The sequence below is a fragment of the Misgurnus anguillicaudatus genome, chromosome 9 (assembly GCF_027580225.2).
Source record: "Misgurnus anguillicaudatus chromosome 9, ASM2758022v2, whole genome shotgun sequence".
NCBI classification, from domain to species: Eukaryota; Metazoa; Chordata; class Actinopteri; order Cypriniformes; family Cobitidae; genus Misgurnus; species Misgurnus anguillicaudatus.
The window spans coordinates 15056194-15080582 of record NC_073345.2 but is presented as its reverse complement, the minus strand read 5'-3'; the positions used below and the strand labels follow the sequence as shown (position 1 = coordinate 15080582).

General features: G+C 43.3%; 1 protein-coding gene and 1 long non-coding RNA gene across 3 annotated transcripts in view; both read left to right on the top strand.

Annotated features, from left to right (window-relative positions):
* The first annotated feature begins 5690 nt into the window (after positions 1–5690).
* LOC129419781 (uncharacterized) lies at positions 5691–7505 on the top strand. Of its 2 annotated transcripts, XR_012371077.1 has the most exons (3): positions 5691–6515; positions 6561–6656; positions 6843–7505. It is a non-coding gene; the product is annotated as an uncharacterized lncRNA (long non-coding RNA). The 2 variants fall into 2 exon arrangements; XR_012371076.1 differs by having other exon boundaries at positions 6561–7505.
* Positions 7506–11425: 3920 nt separating this feature from the next.
* Positions 11426–24389, top strand: part of nsg2 (neuronal vesicle trafficking associated 2) — a 35555-nt gene continuing 22591 nt past the window's right edge. Inside the window, exons 1-3 of the mRNA XM_055180739.2 lie at positions 11426–11792; positions 12177–12335; positions 21784–21903. Coding sequence (XP_055036714.1) covers positions 12207–12335; positions 21784–21903 — 249 coding nt within the window. The 5' untranslated portion in view covers positions 11426–11792; positions 12177–12206. The remainder of the gene's footprint in view (positions 11793–12176; positions 12336–21783; positions 21904–24389) is intronic.

Genomic DNA, 24389 nt, shown 5'->3' with positions numbered 1-24389 from the left:
CTCACCTGTTTCCGTGTTTGTCTGGTCATTGGGTTGGCTTTGGGGACCTCCTCGAGGTGGGAGTTGTAAAGGGGCGTGGCTCTAGTCTAACACAGCCAGCCCCTGGTGGTGACAGATTTTGGCGCAGTCGGCAGGATCCCACCTCGAGTTGAGTAACCAAGGTCACCCAATGACTGACAACGCGGGGCCTGCAGCCCCACCCCGTGCCACGTCTATCATCATGGGAAGCCCATGGATCCAGAAATATGGAGGAGCGGAGTCGGAGGTACGACTGACCGAATGGAAGGCCCAATTGGAGTACTTGGCCGACTTACAGGGCCTTAGCGCCGCCCAGCGGCTCCAGTTTGTGTTGAACTCCCTAGAGGGAGAAGCACGGCGAGAGGTACAAGCCGCCCCCGAAGCAATTAGAGCCACCGCCCAGACTGTGTTCCAGTTCCTTACCGAACAATATGGTGACCATACCCCCGTAGCTGTCCTCCGTTCACAATTTTTTAATTGTAAGCAAGTCCCCCGACAACCTATTAGAGCTTTTGCCCTCAGGCTGCGAGAGCAGTTCACTCGCCTGCAAGCCCGACGAGACTATGGGCTATGAGACGGAGAGACTTTGTTACGCGACCAGTTCCTCCTGGGGATGAAAGAGGGCCCCGTGAGACAAAGTCTGAGGGTCCAGTTTCGGAGGGACCCCGTGCTTACCTTTGAGGACCTAAAGAAGGAGGCGCTGGCCTTGGAGGGTGATGAGGTCGAAGTAAGTGAAACCCCTGTATGTGCAGCTGTAAGTGGAAACACAGCAGCGCCACCTGAACACGCAGATTGGAAGCAAGCCCTGAGAGTAGAGTTGTTGAAAGACGTCCGAGAGCAGATGTCGGAACTATCTAAGACTCTCCTGGGAGAACTTCGCCAAAGTAGGGCGCGAGAGGAACCAAGGCCGGCACCCCGAGAGCGAGTCTACTCTGAGAGGGGCCGAGAGCCACCGGGACGCCCGAACCGTTTGAACCGGCCCCGCTTCGAGTGGGATGACCAAGGGCGGCCAATCTGCAATCGTTGTGGAGAACCGGGGCATTATAGCCGCCAGTGTGGGCCTCGCAGGGCATCGGAGGGGGGTTTTTAGGACGACCGGCCACAGTGGGTCGTGTGGCCGGGACCCCTCGAGAAGACCCTGGAAGACGTGATAATTCTAGAGGCCAGATGGTTGGGCATAGCCCAATGGCGGAAGTAAAGGTATGTGGAAAGACAGTACAGTGCCTGGTAGATACGGGCTCTCAAGTGACATTGTTTGCAGAGAGTCTCTCGCAGGAAGTATTCGGGAAGCAGAGAACCCAAGGAGGGGAGGCCCCCTGGCTGACGTTGCGGGGCGCCAACGGCCTAGAGATTCCTTACATTGGTTACCGGCTGACGGACTTAGAAGTTCACGGGGTGTTAGTTCCCCAAAAAGGGGTGATCATCGTGGAAGACAGGTGTTTGGGTGTCCATCGAGCCCTATTAGGTATGAACGTCCTCTCCGAGTGTTGGGAGGAGTTATTTCGGGCTAAGCCCGGCCCTAGGATCTCCCCTGTCGAGAGGCCCCTATGGGAGCAAGTAGTTGCCGACTGTCGTCGGGTCCAGATGACCCAGGTCCGCAGAGGCCGGGAAGAGGTAGGAAGAGTGATGTGTCGCTTTGCTCTATCCATCCCCCCTAGGAGTGAGGCCATGGTGTGGGTGAGAGTGGCCCCCCGAGGAGTTGGCCCCGAAGAGTGGGTATTGGTTGAACCCCACGCCGATTGCCCCCAAGTGGAAGTAGCACGAGGCCTAGCGGCGGTCCACCGGGGGAGGGTCCCTGTGAAGGTCCGAAATGACCACTCCTACCCAGTACACTTACACCGACACCAGCGGCTGGCCCGATTAACGGGGGTTGCACCCCATCAGGTGAGGGAGGAGAGAGATGTTAGTTTCCGTCAGGTGTGCCCCACTGTCATCGAGGTGGCCCTGACACAGATGGAAGCCCCTTCGAACAACGGGGGGAGGGACGTGCCGAGGCACTTGGCAGGTGAGTCCCTGCAAGGGGAAGAGTTGGAACAGGCGCAGACACAAAGACTCCAAGCCCTCCTTCAGAAATGGCAACATGTGTTTGCAAGACACGAGGAGGATTATGGGTGCACTAAGGTGGTGGAACATCATATACCGACTGGAGATGCAGGACCCAGTAGAGAGAGGTACCGGCCAATCCCACCCACCTTGTATACAGAGGTACGCTCACTATTGCAAGGTATGCTGGAGCGGGGCGTTGTCCGGGAAAGCAGTAGCCCATGGGCAGCCCCCATCGTGCTTGTGCAGAAAAAGTCGGGAGCTTGGAGGTTTTGTGTGGACTATCGGAAGCTCAACCTGGTGACCAAGAAAGACGCTTTTCCCCTACCCCGGATCGAAGACTCCCTTGCCGGTCTCACGCGGTCTGCTTGGTACTCCACTCTGGATCTGGCCAGTGGATATTGGCAGGTGCCAGTGGCCGAGGCCGATAGGGAGAAGACCGCCTTCACGACCCCGTTCGGATTATTCGAGTGGGAACGGATGCCCTTCGGGCTCTGTAACGCCCCGGCCACGTTCCAACGCCTGATGCAGCGCTGTCTTGGAGGTCAGTTAATGGAGTCAGTCTTGGTATATTTAGATGATGTAATTGTGTACTCCCCAGATTTCGATTCCCACCTCCGACACCTCGAAGAGGTTTTCCAGGCGATGGAGAAATATGGGCTGAAGTTGCAACCCGATAAATGTCATCTGTTGAGGCGAGAAGTCCAGTTCCTGGGCCACGTGGTCAGCGCTGCTGGGGTGGCCGTAGACCCTGGAAAGGTCTCTGCGGTAAGAGATTGGAGTGCACCCAAGACTGTGAGGCAAGTACGGTCATTTCTAGGGTTTGTGGGATACTACAGACGGTTCATAAAAGATTTTTCAAAGATTGCTAAGCCACTTAACCAGCTACTGGTCGGTACAGGGCGGAACCGGGGACGGGGGTCACCCCCTATTGACTGGGATGAGTCCTGTGAGGGGGCATTTCAGAGATTGAAACAGGAATTGTTACAGGCTCCTATCTTGGCCTATGCAGACTTTACTCAACCATTTCTCTTGTATACAGACGCTAGCAACCTGGGGTTGGGAGCAGTCTTGGCCCAACGACAAGCGGGAACAGAACGGGTGATCGCCTACGCAAGCCGAAGCCTCCACCCAGCTGAGAGGAACGATGCAAACTACAGCTCATTCAAACTGGAACTGCTGGCCCTGAAGTGGGCCCTGAGTGAGAAGTTTAAGGACAACCTCTGGGGTGCTAAGGTAACGGTGATTACAGACAATAATCCTTTGGTACATTTACAGACAGCGAAGTTGGGAGCTGTGGAGCAGCGCTGGGTGGCACAACTTGCCAATTTCGATTACCAACTGCAGTATCGGCCTGGGCGAGAGCACACGAACGCGGATGTCTTGTCCCGATTACCAGAGGTGGACAACCCCGGTTGCCGGGGAGGCCAGGAAGAAGAAAGCCAGAGGGAAGGCTATCTGATAGGGGTCGTGGAGGCACCAGGAGGCCAGCAAGAGGCGGTACCGGGGAGCTGGGGCTGGGACCCCTGTCGGTGGAAAGCGAGGCAGGCCCAGGATCAGGATTTGCGTCAGGTGAAGATGTGGGTGGAGCAAGGCCGACGGCCAACGTTGTCTGAGAGGCTGACCCAGACAGAGACAGGAAAAAGACTGCTGGGACAGTGGGACAAGCTGGAACTACAGGAAGGGGTGCTTTGCCGAAAGGTTAGTGACCCGAAGCTGGACGAGGAGGTGCGCCAGATCGTGGTGCCCGCCGATCAAGCAGCAGCCTTGGTGTCTGCCTACCATGATCAGCTGGGGCACCAGGGACAAGAACGGACAGTATCGCTGCTGCGCAGGTTCTTCTACTGGCCAGGGCCGGAAGCATCAGTACGTAGCTTGGTCCAAGCTTGCCCCAGGTGTATGTTGTTCAAATCTCGACGAGAGGCCCGAGCGCCGATGATACCCATATGTGCCAAAGCCCCCCTCCACATCATGGCGATGGATTTCCTGACACTGGGCCGGCCACAGGACCGCTATCCGAACATCTTAGTAATCACCGACCTGTTTACAAAGTACGCATGGGCAGTTCGCACCCTTGATCAGACGGCAAATACCACCGCAACGGCTCTATGGCGGCACGTCTTCCAAACGTTCGGATGTCCAGAGTTCTTGCACTCAGATCAAGGGGCCAATTTCGAATCAAAGGTGATCCGAGAATTATGCCAGCTGTATGGGTGCACAAAGACCCATACGACGTTGTATCACCCTCAAGGAAACGGCTGTTGCGAGAGGTTTAATCAGACCCTGTTGGGGCTCCTAGGGACCCTGGATCAACGGAAGCAGAGCGATTGGGTGAGTGCTCTACCGAACCTCTTACAAGCCTATAATAACAGCGTTCATAGTACGACGGGGTATGCCCCCACTTATCTGATGTTCGGCAGGCATGTGCGGATGCCGACGGACCTGGTCTTGGGAGCGGCCGCTGGCCAGGAGGAAGGGAGCGTGACGGAATGGGTGGGGCGCCACCACCAACGGCTGCACTTTGCCTACGAGCAGGTATCCCAGAAGATACGGGCCACAGGGGAAAAGAACAAGCGGTTGTACGACCGGACGGCCCGGGACGCCCCCTTGTTACCAGGAGAGAGAGTCTTGGTACGAGACAACCGGCGGCAAGGCAAAGGAAAGCTGAGTGACCGTTGGGAGGCCACCCCGTACGTAGTCTGCAGGCAACAGAGACCGGGACAGCCGGTGTATACCATCCGGCCGGAAGGAAAGGCCGGCCCTGAACGTGTGGTACACCGAAACATGATTCGCCCTTGTCCAAATTATCCCGAGGTCACGAAGGAGGTAGTTGCGGAACCGGCACCGACGGCCCCCTGGATGGAAGGATGGGCTGTGGTACCAGGCCTACCCGTGGTGGCACCACCCCCGGCTGCCCCAGGAGAGCCAGAGCTAGCACCTGAGCCAGTTGCACCCCCGGCCGCCCAGAGGCAGCCAGACCCCGCACCAGAGCCAGCCGAACCCCCGGCCGCCCAACGACAACCTGAGGTTGTGCCCGAGCCCGCCGAACCTGACCCCCCTGTGAGGCGCTCCCAACGGGAGAATCGAGGCCGGCCTCCTTCCCGCTACGGTGAGTGGACTACTCGAAGGCATTCTAGGGACTAGAATGCATTGGCGGGGGAGGATGTCACGGGGTGACGATTTTTCGGGGTGGAACCAAAAGTTGAAGAAGTTTGGTTCCGCCCGGATGTTTCCGTCCAGACCGGAAAACAGAAACACCGGACATCCGGCAGCTTCGCGAAGGCTGTAATCAGCCGATTGGGCACAGCTGTGCCTAGTTAAAGAGATCGCCGGGCAATTGGATAACTGGAGTACAGAGAGGAGTATAAAAAGCACAGTTAGATCACAGTAGGGGGTCGTAGTGTGTGCTGAGGAACGGAGCTGTGCTCATTGTTAGACGTGGTGGCTGTCTGTATTTCTCTCTCCCTCTCTTGTTGTAGTTTACGGTGGACCTGTTGGAGTAAATGAAGAATCCTATGGGTAGAAAGGAACCTTGGTCTAACCAGTATTTTTGAAGGAGTAAACAGGAAGAAAATTGACCGTGTTGCACAACGGAAACAAAGGCTATCCGCTGTGAGTATCCCCGTTGGTGTGGAGTAACTTGCATAAATTAACCTGTGTGATCGTTGGAGTCCTCCAGGACTAGGAGGGCGGCCCTACCCCTATAACAGCGTGGTGGGCGAGCCGCTAGAAGTGTACGTCCAAACAGCCACAGCAACGAGACTTTATGTTGGTCGTGTTTCCATCGCCCCTCTTTCAGCCCAAGCGCAGTGGAGGACACCGGACGCTTTCCCTTGTGGTGTTGCACTGATAGTGTGGTGAGTGAGATTTTACAATTAATAAGCTTTTCACGTTGGAGTGGTGCTGTGTATTTGCTGTGTGTCTTGTCAGACGAAGCCCCGTACCATCCATTCCCTCTACTGGGCAGAGGACGGAGAGGCTAACGACCTCAGAAATTACTGCTACCATACGCTGTGTGCTGTTTCGGAGCACGAAGGGATACAGACCAAGAGCTGTCAAGGGCTGTGAGTAAAATATTGGAAATATTCGTGGTGTAAACTTACCTGTGTCTGTCTTTGTCGCAGAGTCGGAGGCGAAAGGGTCCGCCGCCCCCGGGTCTCTACAAAAGGGCGCCCCTGTCCAGGATTCGATCGGCCTACGGGCAGTGGAGGTAGGGCAGCGCTCGACCCGGCGAGGTGGTGTGTGACCTTCGCCCCTCTGCTGACCTACAGAGGAAACCGTACCTACCCAGAAAGCTGTAAGCAGCAGAGCCGGTGAGAGATACTCGAAGTCTCAGTAACAGTGTCTTTGTGTCCTAGCGACCACCTGTGGAGAGAGAGGAAAACAAGAGTGAATAATTGAAGAACAGACTGTGAACGTGATACCTACCCAGAAAGCTGTAAGCAGCAGAGCCGGTGAGAAATACTCGAAGTTTCAGTAACAGTGCCCTTGTATCCTAGCGACCACCTGTGGAGAGAGAGGAAAACGAGAGTGAATAATTGAAGAACAGACTGTGAACGTAATACCTACCCAGAGAGCTGTAAGCAGCAGAGCCGGTGAGAAATACTCGAAGTCTCAGTAACAGTGTCTTTGTGTCCTAGCGACCACCTGTAGAGAGAGAGGAAAACAAGAGTGAATAATTGAAGAACAGACTGTGAACGTGATACCTACCCAGAAAGCTGTAAGCAACAGAGCCGGTGAGCAATACTCGAAGTTTCAGTAACAGTGCCCTTGTATCCTAGCGACCACCTGTGGAGAGAGAGGAAAACGAGAGTGAATAATTGGAGAACAGACTGTGAACGTGATACCTACCCAGAAAGCTGTAAGCAGCAGAGCCGGTGAGAAATACTCGAAGTTTCAGTAACAGTGTCTTTGTGTCCTAGTGGCCGCCTGTGGAGAGAAAGGAAGACGAGAGTGAACAATTGGAGAACAGACCGTGGAACGTGCTACCTACCCCGAGAGCAGTAAACAGCAGAACCGGTGAGGAATATACCAAATCCAAGCTAACAGTGTTTCTGTGTCGCAGTGATCACCTGTGGGGAATAAGGAGAACGAGGGTGGACGTACGACGGGGAACGTGAAGGCACGCGGGGCGAGACCCCCTGCCGAACTGAGGAAAGGTACACGGACAGTGGGAAATCCCCTACCAGTCACACCGAAATTGTCTGCCTCCAGGAAAGAAGAAGGAGGGCGCCACGGTTAGCAGGGTCCAGGCCGGAGCCTGACGTCTCCCTCTTCCCCCCGGCTTATGGTGGTTGGCACCCCTGTTGCCTTTGCCCCAGTCTGCCCGTGGCTGTAGTCTCCCTGGAGGGAGGAGAAGAAGCCTATTAGTTTTAAATTCCCCTTTCCCCAATTCCCCAGTTCTTTTAAGTATTTAAATTAAATAAAGCTTGTTTTAAATTTTACTCACCTGTTTCCGTGTTTGTCTGGTCATTGGGTCGGCTTTGGGGACCTCCTCGAGGTGGGAGTTGTAAAGGGGCGTGGCTCTAGTCTAACACAGCCAGCCCCTGGTGGTGACACCTATATTAACAATCTAAGCGCACGGCGCAGGTGCACTTAAGGTGTGTCCGAACTCCGAATACACTTTTGCTAGTTTAATGATGGAAAAATGGCCTATGTGCCTGGTGCATAGTCTAAAAAGGGTTGTTCCCATTCTCGTGATGAGTAATGGGTGTGTTTTGGGTGTAAGGGGTAAGAGTCTCATCTCCCATCCCCTTTAAAAGCCAGTTGCGAGTGCGCCAAGGCGGATTGCCTATTTAGGCTACATGGCAGAGTTTATAAGTGGAAAAACTGTAAGCAGGACAAAGACCACAAATTTAATATTGATGTTAAAAAAATTGCACTGTGTTTTATTTATTGAAATGGTTATTTAGTAATTAAAGCTTTGGTTCTTTTTTAAAAGTCTTTATTTCAGTAACGGAGTAATAAAATAAGCAAGCAGTTTTAATTGCTGATAAAATATGATGCATAAGCACTTGTAATCTCAAAAAGTTGTTATAAGAATAATTTACAAATATGCAAAAAAAAAAAGATTTTCATATGTAAAATACTTTATTTGTAACAAACCCATACTGAAAAATCCAGCTAAGACCAGCATAAGCTGGTAGCTGGTTTTAGCTGGTTTAAGGTGGCTCTAGCTGGTTTTGCTGGTCCTCCCAGTCTGCCAAAGCTTCCAGCCAGCTTCCTACACCAGCAAAACCAGATAAAACCAAGCTGGGAGACCATCTAAAACCATCTCACCAGCTTATGCTGGTCTTAGCTGGATTTTTCAGTAGGCACAGGAGATAAAAAATGTACAAACACGTGTAGAGAGGCGTTTTAGCACTGGGACAGCACCCTGAGGGTTTAAAAAATATTAATTAATAATGTTTCTCATCTCACCATATCGAAAAGTACAAAGTCATCATACACAATCGTGGGGTAGCATTAAAAAAAATAAAAAAATAATATAAAAATACAATATTACACATTAGCACTTTTTAAAAGCAAAAAGCTGCTTATCATAAAATGTGTATTCATCTGTGAAAATAAACTTGTTGGACAAAACGTGTAAGTGTTATACATTTTTGTTATTTTTATAAAATTTGTTATTTTATATGTTATAAAATTTGTTATTTTATATGTTAAAAAAATGTTATTTTATATGTTATAAAACATATGGGCTTTTCCGCAAGGGAATCAGTAATAATAATAATAATAAATATAGCTGCAAGCAGCGATACCGGGGTCAAGCCAAACATGGCAAAAAATGATTCATACGTGATGACTGTCATGATGTAAGATCTAAGTTTGCATTAGTTTTAGGAAAAAAATAGCAATTTTTTGTATCTTGAGACCACTAGGTGGCGCTGTGCCGAAACAATAAATGGCGCCTCAGGTCATGACTGTGATGACACATACCAAATTTAGTGTAAATACGATAAAGCGATACGGAGATATAGCCTCAAATGTCTTGATCACTAGGGGGCGCTGGCTAAAACAATAGATGGTGACTCGGAACATTACTGTAATAACACCCAACAAATTTGGTGTAAATACGATGAAGAGATGCAGAGATATAGCCTCAAATCTTTTTGACCACTAGGGGGCACCAAAAAGTTTACAAGTCATCTCAGAACATGTTGCTGATGAACCATACCAAGTTTCATAACAATACGCAATTGCGTTTCTGAAATACTTGAACTTAAAGAAAAAATTCAAAATGGCCGACACACAAAATGGCCAACCAAAAACCATTTGGTATCGTTTGACTCGGCATGCCTCACGAAATCTAACAAGACCAGTCTCATAATTTTACATTCAAATTTGCAGTAGTTATAAGCAAAAATAGACATTTTTTATATCTCGTGACCAGTAGGGGGCAGTGTGACGAAATGGTGCATGCACCCTCAGGGCATCACTGTTATGACATATACCAAGTCTCATATTAATACGCACAAGTTTTGCGAAGATACAGGCTCAAACACATTTTGGTGTGCACGTCCTCGCATTCTTTGATGCGTTATATGACAACGGACAGGTCTACCGAAAAGCTTTTGATAACTTTTTGTCTGGAGTGTCTCTAGATGATGCATACCAAAAATCAAGCCAATCACACGAGCGCTCTAGGAGGAGTTCGAAAAAGTAGGTGTTCAATATAATTCAAAATGGCCGACAGGAAGTAGGTTTGAGTCAGACATATTTGGTACAGTCGGACTCAGCATGAGCCAAGGAATCAACAGAGTGAAGTCTTATGTCAGTGTGGTAATTTAATCAAATGATATAAAGATTTTAAACAATTTCTTTACATATCCTGACCACTAGGTGGCGCTGTCCTAAAGATTTATAGGTGTGCTCAGAACATGTCACTGATGAACCATGCCAAATTTCGTAGCGATACGCCATTCTCTTTGTGAAATACTGAACTTAATGAGAAAATTCAAAATGGCCGACACCCAAAATGGCCGACCGAAAACCGTTGGGTATCGTTTGACTCGGCATGCCTCAAGGAATCTAACAAGACCACCTTCATGATTTTAGACTCAAGTTTGAAGTAGTTATAAGCGAAAATAGGCATTTTTTGAATCTGGTGACCACTAGGTGGCGCTGTGACAAAACGTTGCAGGCACCCTCAGGTCATGACTGTAATGACATATACCAAGTTTCGTGTCAATACACCAAAGCGTTGCGAAGATACAGCCTCACGTCCGTTTTGGCGTGCTCGCCGCCATATATGTTGTCAATTTATACGAGAACGCATTGGTCTATCAAAAAGCTTTTGATAACTTTTTGTCTGGGGTGTCTCTAGATGCTACATACCAAAGGACATGCAAATCAGACAAACGGTCTAGGAGGAGTTCGAAAAAGTAGGTTTAACGGAAAATTCAAAATGGCGGAAAGATATGCATGACACAAATGACATCAAAGTGTGCAATTGAATCATCATGAGCCAAGGATTCAGAGGAATTAACAATTTAGTTTCTAGGACTCACGGGTCAGAAGTTATGAGCATGAACATAAGTGGATTTTTGGACTGTTGGTGGCGCTAGAGGGTTTGAGTCAGACACACCAATGTTGCTATAGTAACTTCTGAGACCGTCCTCTACATGTGTGCCAAATTTCATAACTTTCGTACGTACGGTTCTATGGGCTGCCATTGACTTCAATGGAGGAAGAAGGAAGAAGAATAATAATAAGAAAACTAACAGATACAATAGGTGTCTACGCCACTTCGTGGCTTGACCCCTAATAATAATAATATTTTATTAGGCCGACGCCTTTCTAGACACTCAAGGACATCTTACATATTATGGAGGACATTAAAAAAAGGTAATACATTAAAATACATTAAATTCATAGTAATACATGTTAACAGACAGTATAAAATATCAAAGATTAAATGCTTGCTTAAAAAGATAAGTCTTTAACAATTTTTTTTAAGTTATTGACTGTGTCTGCCTGTCGAATGTGTGCTGCTCACTTTCGGATTGGCCTACAAAAATACGTCATACTTGCAACACTCTATTAAAGTATATAATAAACATTACATAATAAATAAATAATATACGACGAAACTGTATATGTGTGAATGTTGTGAGATAAAAGACATGAATTATCAACAAATAATTTCATTTATTAATAATTAAAAAATTATCACAATACCCAATCCCAGGACGTGGAAGAATGTCACGTGTTCAAGTGTTAAAACAACGGTGTGTCACAGGATAACTTTATCCATGTCGCGTGCAACCGTAAACAGCGTCGATTTATATTATTAGGCGGAATTGTTTACTTTATATTGTTAATATATTATCAAAATCAGCATAATGCCATAGTAGCCTAATAATGTCACGTCAAATTTTATAAATAAAAGTTTGAACTGGAAATGAAACACAGAAAAAACTACTGTACTTCTCTCCGTTTTTCACTAGATGGCAAGCAAGACTGCGTGTGCTGGCATTGAGCTTTAGGGTTTCTAAGGATCGAGCAAAACAAATGTAGGGTTTCCTTTAGATCCCCCTAGTGGCTTTATCGTAAGTAGGGGTTTGGATGCTGCGCGCGACCGGCGTCAGTATCTGCATCTCTCTCATCAGCACCGCACACACATACACACACATACAGCCTCTCCATCTCTCCGCACCACCTGCCCTCCTCAACAACCCGATTTCAACCTGTCTCTGAACCTTATAACAGCGCGAAAGTGAAACATTTAGGTGAGTACGCGTTTAAAACATGTTTTAGCGAGCGCGTGTCGTGTTTGGGTGGCAGATAAATTGTTGTGACTGGTAAACCATGCAGCCATAAAGGGGCGCGGACGCTTTATGTCTGTGACTGATGTTTCGACACATGCATTTTAATCCACATATCTTGTTTATGATCTAAGATGATATAGATCAATGAAAGCTATTTATTTAGCATTTTACAAAGAACATTCGCGTTTTTCTGGAAACAGACAGACATGCGTGAGGTGTTTACCAAATATATAGGTGATGTGCAATACTGCTATATATAGATTTGTATTGTGTCCATATGTGACTAAAAGCAGTCAGCGTTTTAAAATATTTTGCAACAGTACTTAAAAGCCTTTGTGTTTGCAGGCTGGTGAGAAGTAAAATCATCCAGTAAATATGGTTAAATTAGGGAGTAATCTACAAGACAAAGGAGCAAAAGCTGTGAGCGTTGAGGACGGCTTTCAAAACGTCCCCCTCATCACGCCCTTGGATGTTACTAATCTTCAGTATCAAGCCCCAGACAAGGTAAGGAACGTTGCTATGTCTTATATAAGAGGACAGACACTGGCTCACATCGCATTGTAAAATATCACATCAGAGACATGATATGGAAACCTGTCTAAACCAGTTTTAGCACCTGGAGAGCATACTGGTTTACAAACCAAGTGTCTTAACTTAAACTGTACTTATACGGTATTTTTACATTGGTTTTGAAACCAGTTGGTACAGTCGGTTTCACTGCAACATCAGGTTGCTAGTGTGCGTAAGGGTGAGAGCTGTAAAACGCTTTCGAGTGCTGCTTTGGACCCCATTTGGGATTTGCTGAGGATGGCGCAATCATGCTTTGCACCTGCTAACTGAAGTGGCCTGTCACTTTGCCCAAGCCGTGCTCAAGCCGGTCACAAAAGCGCACACTGTCATATTTTAAAGGAGTGCACAAGGCTTATCTAAGCCCCGGCTTCCCCTGCCTTGCCTGGATAATCCTTTGGGACGGTGTGGCTTTATTGGCCTGCATGACAAAGAGAAATAGCCATTTTATCTCAGCTGTCATATGGAGGCTGCTGCATCCTCTGTTGAATGTCAGCTCAGAGGTGAAGAGGATGTGTTGGATTATTAACACGTCTATGTCAGCTAGCGAAGCTTTTCACTGGGTGGACGCTAGTGGCTCTCACGTATTGTGCATTGGTTGAGAAGGAGTGGCAAAAAAAACCATACATTAAAGGGGTCATAGCATGAAAAAGTTAGCATTGCCACTTTGTAGGTTTGAGCAAAAATGTGTCGTTTTGGGTGTGTTTTTTAAAATGCAAATGAGCGGATGAAGTGCAAACACTGATCACAATGATGGTGGTTTGTTGTAATTCAAACTCAATTGTGCTGTCAAGTCCTTCTTTTCTCTCTCTTTCTCGTTGCACTAAATGGCAGTGCAGTGGTTGGATAGTGCAGATTAAGGGGGCGGTATTATTCTAATAAGATGTCCTTATGACAGCATAATGAAAGCCAAATTTCAATTACCTATTTTTGCTCACACCTACAAAGTGGCAATGCTAACATTTTCATGCAATGGCCCCTTTAATATATACAGGAAGAAACATTTTGCATATAGAGCTTTGTTTTATAAATGTATAGATCTGGGCTCTTAGAGATCAACGGCTTTGATCGGTGACTGTGAGGAGGTTTATTTTATGATAAAGTTCATCAGACAGTGATATTCTGCCTATTACACAGCTACTTGATCAATAAAATAATGCCTGATTGTGAAATATTGACTTAAGTTCATTTTAGTTGTTTATTATTAGACCATGGAAATGTAGAATAGTATTGTCATAGACAATGGTTATTATGTGATCACTGAATTATACAATGGACCAACCAGAATGAAGTATTTCTAGATGTTTACACTCTTAAAGGCAGGGTGCATGATTTTTGAAAAACAGTTGGAAAAGGGATTCGGGCGACTACCAAAACACACTTGTAGCCAATCAGCAGTAAGGGGCGTGTCTACTGACTGACATTGTTGCTTGGTTTGCGTATGTGTGGGGCGTGTCTATCAAAAGAAGGTCTAGATTCTATTGGGGTAGGGGCGTGTTTGTTTAGGTGATTTAAAATGTCAACATGGCTTTCAGAGATCATGCACCCTGCCTTTAAAGATAAAAGATTCTTTCAGTGGCGGCTGGTGCTTAAAAAAATTTGGGGGGGGGGGTAAACTAACAAAAGAAATCAAACTTTTATTTTAGTAATGCAGGACTGTAAATAGCCATTTATATTTATCAGGTGATGAATATCATTACTGCTTAGCTATAATGCTGAAAATGTTACTGTTGAAGTCGACTATTAAAGCATGAAATAAATGTACTATGAATCTGTGAATTGGAGTAAAATGTGGGAAAACAGCGATCACTTGACTTATGCTGGTTAATCTGGTCCAAGGTTCTTTATTCGTTATTAATTCTTTAACTGAACGCAATGTAAATTGTGATTTTGTAAGGATAAAATCATATTTTCTTTCATCTAAAGATATTTCACTTGCTTCCACTTATCAGTACTGTAACTATCAGCTACATGACAATCTGCAACGCGGTTATGAGACTCTTGAAATCACATGAAAACATAAAAAACATAAAAAATATTGATTTGCTGCACCCCAAGGCGGATCTGAAACAAGCCAATTAGAGCTCGGCCTCAAGTCACATTCTTTTAACAAATTTACTGACCTACATACACACTCGTTTGGGTGGCGCCCCAGACAAACACACATATGACATGACTACATGACTAATAATGATAAATGATAACATGATAACAAATGATAACATATTTTGTATTAATTTGCCCTATATATACGTTTTTGGTAACATGTTAAAGTAGATTTCCTCTCTGGCCAACTTTAGGGGGGCGGCGCCCCAGCGCCCCCTATTGACCTGCCGCCAGTGGATTCTTTCATGCTTTATGCTTCCATAAAGAACCTATAACATCCACAGATGCTTTCTGTTTCAAAATAGGCTCTTTAGATTAAAAAAGATAAGATGAAATGCAAAAAACCCTATTAGCACTTTTATTTTTTAGAATGTAAAAAAACTACAAATATGACACCATTTTCTGGTTGGTCATCAGCAACGACAGGACAGTTTGAGAGTATAGTCTAAGTAAGGAATAGTGTATAGGCAGACGGTTGTTATCGCAGAAATAAGCCGTGAAGCGGATGGTCTTGCATATTACTGAAAGGGCTACCTGTACATTATCCTGCTTATAACACAGCTATTTACCTCTTAAGTGGTTTTGGAGATTTAGGGCCCTATTTTAACGATCTAAGCGCATTGTCTAAAGCGCAAAGCGCAACGTCTAAATGGGCGTGTCCGAATCCACTTTTGCTAATTTAACGACGGATAAAATCGTTTTTGCGCCGAGCGCATGGTCGAAAAGGGTAGGTCCTATTGTAATGGGAGTATTTTGGGCGTAACGTGCAGTAAACCAATGAGAGTCTCAGCTTTCATCCCCTTTAAAAGCAAGTTGCGCTGGCGCTATGTCTAATCCCTATTTAGATGACGAACTTTGTAAACTGAAAAACTAAGCGGAGGAAGAAGATCCCCAGTTTAAGATTAATGTTAAATAATTGTGTTGTTTTTCAATTGTATTGAAATTGTTATTTTTTTATTAAAACCTTTAAAACCCGTTTTCTTTTAGTCATGGAAGTAAAAAAGCAGGCTTGTAATTGCTTTAAATGTATGGCTATCCAATATCATCAAAACATAATTTACAAGTATATAAGATAAGGTTTGTACTGTAAAAATACTTTATTTGTAACAAACAGGAGATAAAGAAATTACAAACGGCTCTCCTCACGTTTCAGCACTTTGGACAGCGTTTTTTTAGCAAAGAGTTTTTTTTAAGCATTACTTAAAATGTTTCTCATCACACCCTATCCACAGGTACAGAGTCATCATATACACTAAATCCGTGAGGTAGCATAAAAAAACCCATTTAAAAACAGATGCATTTGTTTAAAGCAAAGCATGTATTTACTTACCAGGCTACAGGTGAAGCAGCTCTTTGCGCCTTCTAACGTCTCATAATTACTCCTCATTTATGTCCAAGAGACTCAATAATAATCTTTTACATTCAATCCTTTAATCTTTCATATTTAAAAGCATTTTTGTGCTGCTGCGCATTCATGTACTTTGTGATAAGCAAACCCGCGTTGTCCTCCCGTTTATAGGCGCATATTACTAATGCGCTCTTTAAATAACATAAAACACATTGCGCCATTGACTTTAGACTTTAGACCAGGTTTTTGTTGGTCAATGGCGTAGTCTATTTTAGTTGCCTCAAAATAGCAACGCGCCAACAATGCGCCTGAACACGCCTCGTTTTCAGACCAGAACGCCCATGGGCGCCAAAGGGGGCGCGAATGCATTTGCTATTTAAACAACGCGGCGCTAAACGTGAAAATTAGGGTGGAAACTAGCGAAAGACACTTGCGTCGCGCATTGTGCTGCATTGCGCCGGGTGTAAGATAGAGCCCTTAATATTGATTTGAAAACTTCAAATTTTCAACAAATGCAGACCTTCAGTGAAAAAAACCCTGTTTATTTAGAGTTTTAAGGCAACACGTTCAAATGTCATGAACACACAATTTAGTTTAATCATTTGTAAATATAATGTCATATATGTTAATAAAATACATATTTTATTTTATTTTTGTGTAATTTTATATTGTACCTTTAAAATGGTTTGCAGCATCCGGGTTACCTTGTTTTATTAGTTTTGAGCAGTTGTTATCTGGGATTAACAAACCCTCAAATATCATGACAGACCAATCAGAATCAAGCATTCCAATAAGCCGTGTAATAATTATGGATCAAGCAAGTGGATTCAATGTCCCGGGGCTTCAGACTATTAAGGGTTTCCAGAACCTCAGGCTATGTGGTAAAGATTAAACTGTACTAGCGAGCACAGTAATAATGTAACGTATAGAAAGTCATTTAATCTGTAGTCATTTAATGTTAGCCTAACAAAACAAACTTTCAAATTTTGATTTAGCTGAATCATCCTTGTCGCTTAAGGCCAGATATCAGATGGGGGGTTGGGAGGTGAAACAGGGTTTTCAAAGACATGTGAGCCTTGCAGGGCCATAATTATGACTGGCTTCCAGTGACATCACTTGAAAATATTCCTGACATAACACAATACATCTGTAATTTATAGGCAATAATGAAATAAAGGAGTACTGTAATTTTGCAGAATAATGGCCATTATTAAAGACCATTATTAAAAAGGAAAAATATTAAAAAACAATATTATATAAAAAAATGTCAAATCTTTGTCAAATCAAAATTTGATAATAGAAAAATGTGTTAAACTGTAATTTATTAATACTGGAGCCGAAAGTAGAATTATTGATTTGGAAAGAAAACAGAATTTAGAATCTAAAGTCACTGTATTAAACTTAGTCACCAAAATGTATACAATAGAGCCATTAATTTTCCATGCTGACATTAAAGTCTCTAAGCAGGACAAGGATCAACCCTGCGGGAAATCATTATCTTTCTCTAGAGGTCTGCAGATAGCAATCAGACAGTAATGACTGCAAATTATTTGAAAGATCTGTTAGCTCTACTATTATTTATTTTACACGAGCCAAGCTAAGAACAGAATCTAAAAGAATGTATATTTTTTACATTTCACAAAAATCACATCATTCACAGATTAAAATCCTATTTATTTTATCTTCTGTGTAGTCATTTTTTGACACGTTTCATAAGATGCAAGTGTGCACAGGGTTTCCCGCAGAAAATTTGTTAAGGTGGTAGCGTTGGGCGGGTGGGTGGGTCTGAGGGTGTGTCAATCAAAGGGTGGGGCATATGCGTCATGATGAAAATTAAAATATTTTAATAAAATAAATAAATAAAATATTTATTTTTAAAACACTCAAATAAAACTTAATTTTGAAGAAACTATGACAAAAAATGAACACATTGATTATTAATAAATTAAATGTTTTTACCTCTAACGGGAATAGCTGCGTGATGAGTGAAACTAAAGGGCTAATAAACACAAACTAAAGCAGATGTTGTAGAACTATTAATTACATTATCTTATACCACGGGTCTGTTGAATGCTGCATTCTGATTGGCTGAGAAATGTTCTATGAGTGTTGATTATTTTTCTGTAAACCGCACACCTAACTTGTCAAATGTCTTAAAAATAGGCACCAGAGCAATGCTTGTGGTAACCGTGGTATAAGCGGAATAATTGACTGATTTTAGGCAGTAGGGTTTCCAAGCTTAGGCGGGGCCCCTTAACTGAAATATGTTGCGGGAAACCCTGGTGTCATGCAGGACTCACAAAACCACCATATTACATCTGCAGATGACCACATTCATCTTCTTCTAATTGCAAGCAGATTACAAATCCTATTTTGTCATAATTCATATCATTTCTTTATCAAACAGGTTGTCATTACAGTCAATATCAGAACAATGTTTATATTGAAGTCTGAACTGCTGTAGTCTCTTGTGTTCACACTATTGATGGCTTGAATCAGCAGTAATAGAGAAAATGCTCAATCCTGCGGACTGAGGAAGAGCACAAACTCAAATAACTTTTCCACTGATAACATGGTGTTTGAATGAGGAGATGAATGGACAAATGAAAGCAGACATGATGGTTATTCTGAGAAAAATGAAATGTCAGAGGGGTTGGGATGAAGACAGATAAGCAGTAATTGCAAAGTTTATGACAAGTGGTGAAGAGTCATCCTGTGGTCTATGGGATATTATACTTCATCAGCTTCAGGATTAGGAAGTGAAGTGGCAGGTCATCATCCGGAGGTTGTATTTCTACATCTATACGACAACGGGATTAAATCAGAATGACAGGAATATAATTGAATTCAGAAAAATTAAACATAGAACAGATGAATTTCATTAGCTCAACACAACTGCCTTTCATGATTTGTTTAATTTTCTTCTTTAAATTCAGCTTCCTTAAAGGCGGGGTGCATGATCTCCAAAGCCAATGTTGACATTTGAAATCACCTAAACAAAAGCGTCCCTACCCCAATAGAATCTGGATCTTCTTATGATAGACCCACCCCACACATACAGTACCCAAACCGGGCAACGATGTTGGTTAGTAGACACACCCCTTACTGCTGATTGGCTACAAGTGTGTTTTGGTAGTCGGCCCGACTCCCTTTTCCAAAGCGTTTTTCAAAAATTCTGCACCCCGCCTTTAAAGTCTCCCTGTAGTCAAGAATTGTATCAGTTAAAACCACTGATCTATATAAATGACTGGATTGCGCATAGAACGCTTGACGTAACTGCGTGAGGTGAAGCCAGCGCAGAGTTCGAGCCGCCGTCTTGGTATACCCAACCGGCAGAGAGCGTCATTGACTTCCATTCAAAATCATGATCAAAATTTACCCCCTTTACAGCGTATCAGTTACACAAGGTTAATTTTTAGGATATGTGTACGTTAATTATTTGTTAATTCTGGTGTTATTTGCAATGTTTATGTTTTAATCGGGCAGGATAATGGATTTATAAAAAACCGTTAAGGTGAGTGTGTCTGTTGCATTTGTTAATGACACGGGTATAAATAACGTTTTTTTTTGACATTCAGCTACACTGTGACGGTCAGCGTTATTTCTCTTAATAAGTTTAGGTAACTTGTAAGTTTACAACATAATTACAAAACTAGCAAATTATTGCATGCACATACGGTACAAAGTATGATTATTTATTTAGATTTCAGAATGAGCACGTTTATTGTCATTAATACTAAATATGCTGCGGTCTGTCTTGTTCTGATACTGTAATAAAGATGAATGTATAATAACTGATTAAAACGCAAAATGTACAACTTTCAGTAAATAACTATTTACATGCTTTGGATGTTTGTGTTGTAATAATGTACAGGGTAACTTCACATATAAAAACGAAGACGAGTAAAGTGATGTTTTATCATTAAAATCTGATAACGTCCATTGATTTAATAGAACGTTTGGGTATACCAACATGGCGGCGCGGTGGCTTCACAAGTGTGACGTCATGCGCAATCCAGTCATTTATATAGATCAGTGGTTAAAACGCATCTTTGAGCATCATAATAGCATTTATAAAAGTTTTACTTGTCACAGTAATTTTTTCATGCTTCAAAACAGCTAGATTGTAACTCTATACCCTTGCCTCATTTAGTATATGCGGATTTATGAATATGCAAATTAGTTACTGCCTCTATTCAATCACACATCTCGGACCATATATATGATTATGCTAATTAGTCCCCACCTTTTACACCACCTTGGACCATATGTAAAAGGTTTCAGTCATAGATATGTATAAAGGCTAGATGTGTCACGGTGGAGTCTCTAACGTCATCACCTGGCGGCCATCTTACCACAGGGTGCTCACTTACTCATAGCATTTTGTTTTAATGATGCATTTACTTTTAAATTACCATAATTATTTTTAAACGGTTTGGTTTCTTACAACCGTGGCTATAATTCTGGATGCTTTAGCATGTTTCATGAAAAATTTTTTTAGTTTAAATATGCAGTGTCATAGGTACATCTTTAACGTTTATAACAAACCAAATCGTTTGAAAAGTGGTAGAAAATTAAGCAAGTTCTGGTAATTTAAAAGTACATGCATCATTAAAACACAATGCTACGAGTGAGCGAGCTGCCTGTGGTAAGATGGCCGCCAAATGCAGACGTTCCACTCAATTGGCCAGCAGCGATGGCGAGACTTCTAGCCTTTATACATACTGTATCTATGGTTTCAGACATATAACTGTTAAGTTCGGTTTCTACACAATGCATACATGAACTGCGCGTTTGCCACACTAATCTTTAAGCGCTGATGTTAACAGGTTAAAGCATTCACACTGCACGTGTAAGGATCATAGAAGCAACCGAGTCTATGCTGAATCCATACAAAATATCTATAACTCAAACTACTGATCCACACTCTATTTCTTTCTTTCTTTCTTACTTTCTTTATTCTTCACCCCATTCTAGCATCTATGGCTATATTAATAGCAAGAACGGGTTAATCAATTCCCAAAGTTAATCCATCCAATTTGGTATATCTAACTTGTGTGTTTTTGGCCTGTGGGAGTAAACCAGAGTATCCGGAGTTAACCCACATTGACACAGAGAACACATGCAAACTCCTCACAGAAAGGCCACCTGATTTAGCCGGAGATTAAACCGGAGACCTGCTTGCTGTGAGACAACAGTGCTCACCACTATGCCGCCCCAATCCACTCTTTTAACTGTGTTGATACAGTTGGTTACATGTTTGTGATGTTGGAACCAAGGCGATTTTAAACCATGGGAATAAGACTGTCACCAATTATATGGAGAAAATTCTCAGCAATGGTGTTAAATGATGAATTTGGACCCATATCCACTAAAGAATTTAAAGAGTAACTAAACCCCTGGTCAGAGCCTGACTCCACCCACTGGCAATATTTGAAGAATGCAAGAAAAGTGGGCAGACCCCAACGGGGATAGAGGGGACAAACTGAGCTTGTACCAAGGGTGTGGTGAGATCGTTACAAGGGCGTGGTGAGCTTGAACCTGCTTACTGTTCGTAGGGTCATAGCGCTTACGTCATGCAGTACCTCAATATCCAATAGGAAAATTCAACTGCAGTAGCCACTGTTCAACCTGAAGAGGGCAGCACTCAGATGTTTTTACACTATTTATTGTAGCATTGAAACACTTTATACCCAAATGTCAAAAAAGTTACTCAAATCAGCAGAACTAATACAGCCCCATTCTTACAGATCATTAACTAAAAAAAGTTGGTTTAGGGTTTAGTTACTCATTAATCACGACTGAAAATGCCAGCTAAACACCTTAGCTTATACTGTATCTGTAGTTTATCGTCCAGGTTATCAAACTCTGACCCTGTAGAAATTTCCTGTTCAGAGAGTTTGTTTTAATGGTTAATTTTACTCTGTGCAGGTTGTGGTGAAAACACGGACTGAGTACCAGACGGAGCAGAAGAACAAGGGCAAGCCGAAGGTCCCGAAAGTTGAAGAGTTCACCATCAACTTTACCGATGGGGTTTCTGAGAGACTGAAGGTACAACTTGACTTTTTTTCTGTCGTGGTCCAGGACAGCAACAGAAACTCTGCCTGGTGAATTCTCACTTTCTGTTAGTGTTTTTATTGTTAAAGCACCACATGTCTACTACCCACCAATGCACCATCTTCCAAGTATGAAGGTTTGGTGCCAAAGAAATGCTTTTTTCTTCATTTGTAATGCAAACAGAGATGTTAAGTAAGAAGACTCAGTCTTGAATCATAATTTCTCAATATTCCAAGTCCTAAGGGAAATGAATAATGACAATATTTTCATTTTTGGGTAAACTATTCATCTTGCATTATTTCAGTACTGTAATAAAATAGTGTAATGCATTATAATCAGGGTTCCCACGGGTCCTTGAAATCCTTGAAAGTTTGTGAATCTGGGGGAAAAAATTCAAGGCCCTTTTGAAAATATACATACATAGATACAGGTCATTGAATGTGCTTGAATCTATTTTATGCAAGAAGTTTTCTGGAAAAAAATCCATATTATTCCCTGTGTAGTGTAGGATAATATCACACAATTCTAGACTGTAAGCAAACGTGCTAAACTGTTCGCTTTAAATGCTTATATCTTCTGTATGCAAATGTTGATTCATAACAAAATGCTTTTTTGCATAGTTGTGTTTGACACATGAAAGCGTCTCGTAATACGTAAGTAACTGTTGTTCCCTGAGAAGGGAACGAGACGCTGCGTCTCCCTTGCCATACTTCCAGCGTCCCTGTAACGCCGTCTTTGGCAATATTTCAGATAGCGATATACTTCATGGCTCCCACGTCACCCTGGCTTTGTGGTTAAGCCTCATCATTGGTTGAATTTGATGTACACATTAAAACGCACTTACCCCTGGAGGCGTCCCCAAAGTGTCACTGCAGTGACGCAGCACTCGTTCCCTCGAAAGGAAACTGTAACAATGTATCTTAAAAGGTAACACAATGTAACCTTGCTCTTACTTGAATTGTGTCCCCACATTTAGCCCATGAATTTGAGGGTATTGGACCTGGAAAGTCCTTGAAAGGTCCTTGAATTTGAAGTTAACTAAGGGGTGGGAACCCTGATTAATATCCTCAAACTATTTTTATACCACGAAGGCTGCCAATTTATTTAAAAAAAGCTTTTGACTTTGATTCTGGATCGAATCGTAGTTGCAAAGGTTTCCTAGTGATAGAGAGTTGTTGGCAGTGTGAGCTGTTTGGACTTCATTAATGCAGAGTCGGAGAGATAAGACCACGTTTTACGAGGGACATTTTACTGTAGCGTTGAAGGTCATCAAAGAAATAGAAGACAGGAAACATCGACATAATCATTAGGTTTCTGCTTAAATGACACTAAGTGATCCCGCCGGTCTTCTCTGAATTACAATGCATTGTGATGACAACAACCTCACGACCCTGACAACTGCCTTTATCTCCAACAGACACAGAAGAGTGATTTAAAATGTTGTCACCTTCAGTGTGGCTCATTATTGTTTAAAGGAAATATATACCAGAGCTTTCTTTAATGGCCTGGTTGTTTCTTAAGATCTTCTTGTTGTCTAGGACGAGACATTCAGAATACAAAGAGCTTAACTATCTCTGCTGTGTGAAAGGTTCCCAGTTGGATTTTCTTATATTCCCAACTGTAGCTCCCTCGGCAAGTGGAGAGGCAGCGTTCCTTCTCATTAAACCTTCAAAACAAAGGAGTCCTGTGGTCTCTATGCAGCCAAGTGGAACACATTAAGATATCATGAAATGTAATGTGTTATTAGGACAACTTAATTATTCGAGTAGGAGGTTTTTAGATTTCTCCTTGATGTTGGTACTCTGGTTTGGCAGGTGATTTGTCTTTTGTCATTTGTCGTGCTCCATATCTCAGTGGTAGGGCATTGCATTAACAGTGTGAACCCAGGGATAAAACGTCTGTCAAATGCATAAATGTAAAATAACTTTTACTATAACAATTTTTATAACAATTAACTTAAAATAACAATTTTGCATTGGAGGAAATTCAGAGTAGTACAGGCAAAGGTAAACAAACTGGAATGTATAAGATATGTGATATTATTAGAAAAAGTCAGACTGTACAATACCACTAACCCTAATATTCACCCTATGTTGTTAATGACACAACCACATTGTCTCAGCTATAGTGAAGCTAATGGAGTGACTATATGTTTGTCCAACCAATGGAAGACAGGAGAAGTGATTAACTAAATAATTTTTTGCATTTCTATTTTAAGATGAGACTCGAATAAGTTCAGTACATCATGATGCCTATAAAAAACCCAGCTCTGGCATAACAGACTGTAACGCACACACATACACGCCTTATAATGGATAACTTGTCACATTACACCAACACACCCCTGCGGAGCCTTCAGGCGGTGCTGCAAACCAATTAATAATCCAAATGAAAGTAATGAAGCTTCCTAATGGAGAGCGTCTGCGCAGACAGAGTTCTCAAGCACAGTGCAAAATACATACACGGCTCAACCCCACAAT